This window comes from Dipodomys ordii, unplaced genomic scaffold, assembly GCF_000151885.1.
Source record: "Dipodomys ordii isolate 6190 unplaced genomic scaffold, Dord_2.0 Scaffold212, whole genome shotgun sequence".
In the NCBI taxonomy this organism is placed as follows: Eukaryota; Metazoa; Chordata; class Mammalia; order Rodentia; family Heteromyidae; genus Dipodomys; species Dipodomys ordii.
In genome coordinates, this window is record NW_012267428.1 from 370,925 (window position 1) to 376,037 (window position 5,113).

The 5,113-nt window shown below is 38.4% G+C and overlaps 1 protein-coding gene across 1 annotated transcript in view; it reads left to right on the plus strand.

Moving 5' to 3' along the window:
• Dnah6 (dynein, axonemal, heavy chain 6) overlaps positions 1-5,113 on the plus strand; it is a 195,288-nt gene that overhangs the window by 63,496 nt on the left and 126,679 nt on the right. Inside the window, exons 18-19 of the mRNA XM_013035434.1 lie at positions 1,895-2,014; positions 2,734-2,914. Of these exons, the coding sequence (XP_012890888.1) occupies positions 1,895-2,014; positions 2,734-2,914 (301 nt within the window). The remainder of the gene's footprint in view (positions 1-1,894; positions 2,015-2,733; positions 2,915-5,113) is intronic.

A 5,113-nucleotide genomic window follows, 5' to 3' on the forward strand; every position in this document is an offset into this window, starting at 1 on the left:
CATCTATTGAGATAACCATGTGGTTCTTATTCTTGCTCCTGTTGATGTGATGAATAATATTAATTGATTTGTGTATGTTGAACCAGCTTTGCATCATGAAGAGGGATATTCTTACAAGAGGATCACAAGGGCTCAATCGCTATGTGCATATGATCATACATAATGATGCTTATCAAAATGAATTCCAAGAAACAAAAGCAAGAGGCTTAATATTTTATTTTTTGTGTATTTTTCCCCTTTTTTCCTCCTGTTTTTCCCCTTTTGTCACTGTTTTTGATTTCTGTACATTTTGTCTTATATGTAAGTATGTCTGATTTGGGGAGGGGAAGGGGAAACCCAGAAATGGTGGGACAAAGAGTGAACTAATTCAGCAGTGGTATTCACTAGACACTATGTTGAAAATAAACTTTACAACTTGAGCTGGGGGAGTAGAGACAGGAGAATAAGAACTGGGAGAAAACAAGGGACGAAGTGACACTGTTCAAAAACAAATGTACTCAATACCTGGCTTACATAACTGTAACCCCTTTGTGTAACACCTTTACGATAAAATTTTTTTAAAGATAAAAAAGACTTTGAACTGATTCTTGGCTGATGGGGGAACTGCCACTGTGATAGGCAGCCAAACCACAAATGTGAAGAGACATGGATGTTGCTCCATCAAGAACTATAAGAATAGGGGCTGGGAAGGTGGCTTAGTGGTAGAACGCTTGCCTTACATGCCTGAGGCCCTGGTTCGATTCCTCAGCACCACATAAGCAAAAAGAAAAAAGCCAGAAGTGGCGCTGTGGCTCAAGTGGTAGAGCGCTACCTTGAGCTCAAGAGCTGAGGGATAGCGCCCAGGCTCAGAGTTCAAGCCACACAACCAATAAAAAAAAAAAGGAACTTTAAAAAAGGTATTTCAAACCATTGCCAATAATGTAAAGAAGCATGTCTCTAGAACATAAAGAAGATAACTTTGCTGGGATGAGGAGTAGGTAGCCATGCTTTGTCATCCACAAAATAAGATAAATCTAATTCCTATGTTCAGAATATTTTTAGTCACTTAAAAGTATATTCAGGGTAGATGTAGAAACAAAACTGTAGGTACAAAGAGCAAGCCCAAATATCACTCTGGATAGGGGATGGAAGAGCAAACCCAAGGTGAAGGACAGTTGGCTTGAGCCAAGAGTAGCCAAACAATGGGGACTCTGCTCTCAAGTAGTTTATAAATGAACACACAACTAAGAACTTGGGGCTGTGGCTAAAGTGGTAGAGGGCATAACTAGCAAATGTAAGGCCCAGGGTTCAGTTCCCAGTACCTCCAAAAAATGAAGGAAGTGAGAAGATAAGGAGGGAAGGACATTCTTCAGGTTAACAAAATTTCTTTTTTAATTCACCTGTTCTGTGAAGGATGCTGGTATGTAAAGGAAGCAGCAGGAAGGAAGATTGTGGGGAAACCATCTTTAGTCACTCAGCACTTAATGTGATTGAGTTGTTTCATCTTCCTTGAGATTAGAGGGGAAATGACACAGAAAAGGCTGTTTTCAAGTTCAAGGCTATTTTGAGAAGTGAAGGCCTAACCTGTTGTCTAAACTACGTAAAGATGCCACTTACCTGATAGTTGGGGGAGAAAGGAAAAGAGTGTTGAACAAACAAAACTCTGTGCCATTAATAATTATAAAAGCAGCAGAGATTTGGCAATCAGAAGTCTCCAGGTGATCTTTGAGAGGACATCATAGAGGACTGTAAGCTACAATCAAGAAAAGAATCAGGGGAAATGAATGGGTAAGAAATAGTAGGTCATGACATAAAATCGGTCATCCAGAAGGTTAGCCTTTGGTATTACACACCTGCAGTAGCACTGAGGGTCCAAACACATGGTGCTGCATGTATTTCCTTCCTGTCTTCAAAGGTCCTTCTTGATGACAGCACCATCAACATTGCAACCATCGCCTCGTCACGTTATGTGGGTCCACTGAAGACCCGAGTGGATGAGTGGCAGAAACAACTTACTTTATTTAATCAAACACTGGTGAGTAATAGTAATTGCAGTTCATGGACTCAAGACCTTAGAAACATTTGTTTCATAATTTGACTGCTATATCATTTAGAAATGGAAGCTTTATCTGTTGGCATTTTATTATGTTTAGCATGTAAGGAAATATACATATCTTGGGTTCTTCATTATAGATTTATACAGCATAATGTTATTTCCATCACCCTTTTCTCCTCACAGGACTTGTAAGGAGCCATAAAGTAACCCCTAGGAAGGATATACAGAAGTTCCCCATGTAATGATATATAGATATACAGATATTATTGTTATAAAGGTGATACACAGAGGGGCTACAATTACATAAGTCAAGTAATAAGTGCAATTCTTTTTGAACAGTGTCATCCCTTCCCCCTCTCCAAGATTTTCCCACCCATGCCCACCCACAAATTGTATAGTTGATTTTCAACATAATATCTAGTGAGGACCACCGCTGCATTTGTGGTAACTAGAATGTGTCTATAAATCTACAAGTTAACACACTGGTTGGTAAAAGGCAAAAAAAAATACACCAGGAGATGATAAATTGTCAGGGTCTCTAGATATTCACAAAGTGAGACCAAAAAAGGGGAATATTCTTAGGAGAGAATCACTAAGACTCAATAGCGATGTGCTATACGGCCGTGTAATGATTTTTAATGTAACCAGCTCTTTGATTTGGAAGCTATATTTGGTTTATACCGATATTTTTATCCCAGGAAGAATGGCTGAATTGCCAAAGAAACTGGCTCTATCTGGAAAGTATTTTTAATGCTCCTGATATTCAGAGGCAACTGCCTGCAGAGGCCAAGATGTTTCTTCAGGTGGATAAGTCATGGAAGGAAATCATGAGGAAAGTGAACCGGCTACCTAATGCTCTTCGAGCTGCTACTCAACCAGGTATAAAACAAACTAAAAATGAGACTTTACAATCATCAGAAGTGTTTGTCACATGTAAGAATCTAAACTGTGTTACATTCAACACTTGATTGAACACTATACTTTTTCTTATTAGCTCACAACTTAGTTTGTAACTTTAGAGCACAACTTATCTACTTTTTTGCTATTTTTACAGATTTTTGAAGATATCAATGATGGCTCTCTCGCTCATAATTTTGTATCTACAGGATCTGTGTTAACCTTCAACTGACTTAGTCTGTTTAAGCTCCCCCACAGATATAAGCACAAAATTTTCCATGTCTTATTTTTTAATACATTCATCAAAACTTCTTAAAAATACCACCACATGTTGCAATTCTAGTTATGATTGAAATGCATTTACATTTCACATGGTCACATTTTACAGGTCACATTTCTATGGATGTGGAATCAGTGTCTCTGGGTTCATAGAGATAGTTGTTGAACTTGATGTTTTGTATCAAAGCATCAGTAAACCTCCTTGTCATGCAGCAAATGGAAGGATGTGGTCTATCCTGATGAATAGTTCCAGGCAGCTTTCTGGCCATCCAAAGGCAACTTGTTGGGCTTTACACTTTGTCCAAAAACTCCTCGATAAGGCACAATCAGAAAAGAAAAATGACATGAAAAGACAGAAGTAAAAACTCTTTAGGGCTATTAGAGGTTGTCTACCTTCCTTGGCTCATGACTAGCCTCTAGTCAGCAGTTATGTAGCACTACCATCTGCTTCCATTGTTACAGCTCCTTCTCTGCCTCCCCTTCCTACGAGGGCCCTTGTGATTAATGGGCCTACCAAATGTAAGATAACTACCTCCTCCTAAGATCCTTAACATGATCATATCAATAAAGTTCCTGCTTCTATTGAAATAACTATTCACAGGGTTCAGAAACTAGGACCTGGACTTCTCAAGGAGACATTATTCTGCCTTGCAAACTCATTTAATTGTAATATTCAAAGCTTTGCTGCAAATGCATCATTGTATTAGGTTGCAGACCAGGCCCTACTAAATTTGCTATAGAAAATAATTTTGAATTTAAAAAAATGTGATTCCAATACATTTGGTTCTAAGGACTTCAGATAAAGTATAGACCTGTAAATGTATATTTTCCATGGAGGGAAATCAAGCAGGATGAAAAGGCTAGATAATAGGCAAGTACTACCATATGTAGTCCCTATGACATAGAAGACTTTTTGTTAGAGTTAGAGTAGTTTTTGAGCAGAAACCTGCAGAAAAGAGGGAGTGAACAATGCATGTGGACCTAAAGGAAAATTGTTAAAAACAAAGGAGGAACAAAGAAAAGGTTTCAGGGCTGGGAATGTGGCTTAGTGGTAGAGTGCTTGCCTAGCATGTATGAAGCCTTGGGTTTGATTCCTCAGTACCACATAGAAATGGCCAGAAATGGCGCTGTGGCTCAAGTGGTAGAGCGCTAGCCTTGAGCAAAAGAAGCTCAGGGACAGTGCCCAGGTCCTGGGTTCAAGCCCCAAGACTGGAAAAAAATATAAAATTAGAATAAGTAAAATTTTTAAATGTTTAGAAAAAGAAAACGTTTCAGAAGTTAGAGTGTGCATATGCAACTATCAACCTGGAAGTCAATGTAGAGTGGAGTGCACAAAGAGAAGGGCTTGGGAGCCAAGACTAGAGAGTTAAGTGTGCTGGAGAGCACAGCCAGGCATTGCATGGGGCCTTTGATAACCCAACAATCCCACTCCTGGGCATTTATCCAATTGATGGCAAACCAGGCCACATTAAAGCCACCAACACAACTATGTTCATTGCAGCAGTGTTTACCATAGCCAAGATCTGGAATCAACCCAGCTGCTCCTCAAAACAATGTAGTCAATGTAGTATATATACACAATGGAATAATATGCTTCCATCAGCAAGAATGACATTGCCACATTCATAAAGAAAGGGGAAGATTTGAAAAAAAAATTATATTAAGCAAAATAAGCCAGACCCAAAGAAACATAAGTTGCATGGTTTCCCTTATTTGTAATAATTAGAATGTGACTATAAATCTACAAGTAAATCCAATGGATAGTAAAAGACAAAAAATTATACTTGGAAATGATAAATTAAACAGGACTCTAAACATTCACACAGTAAGACTGAAGGGAGATATTCTTTTTTTTTATTTTATTTTATTTGTGAAGATACTGTACAGAGGGGTTACAATTAC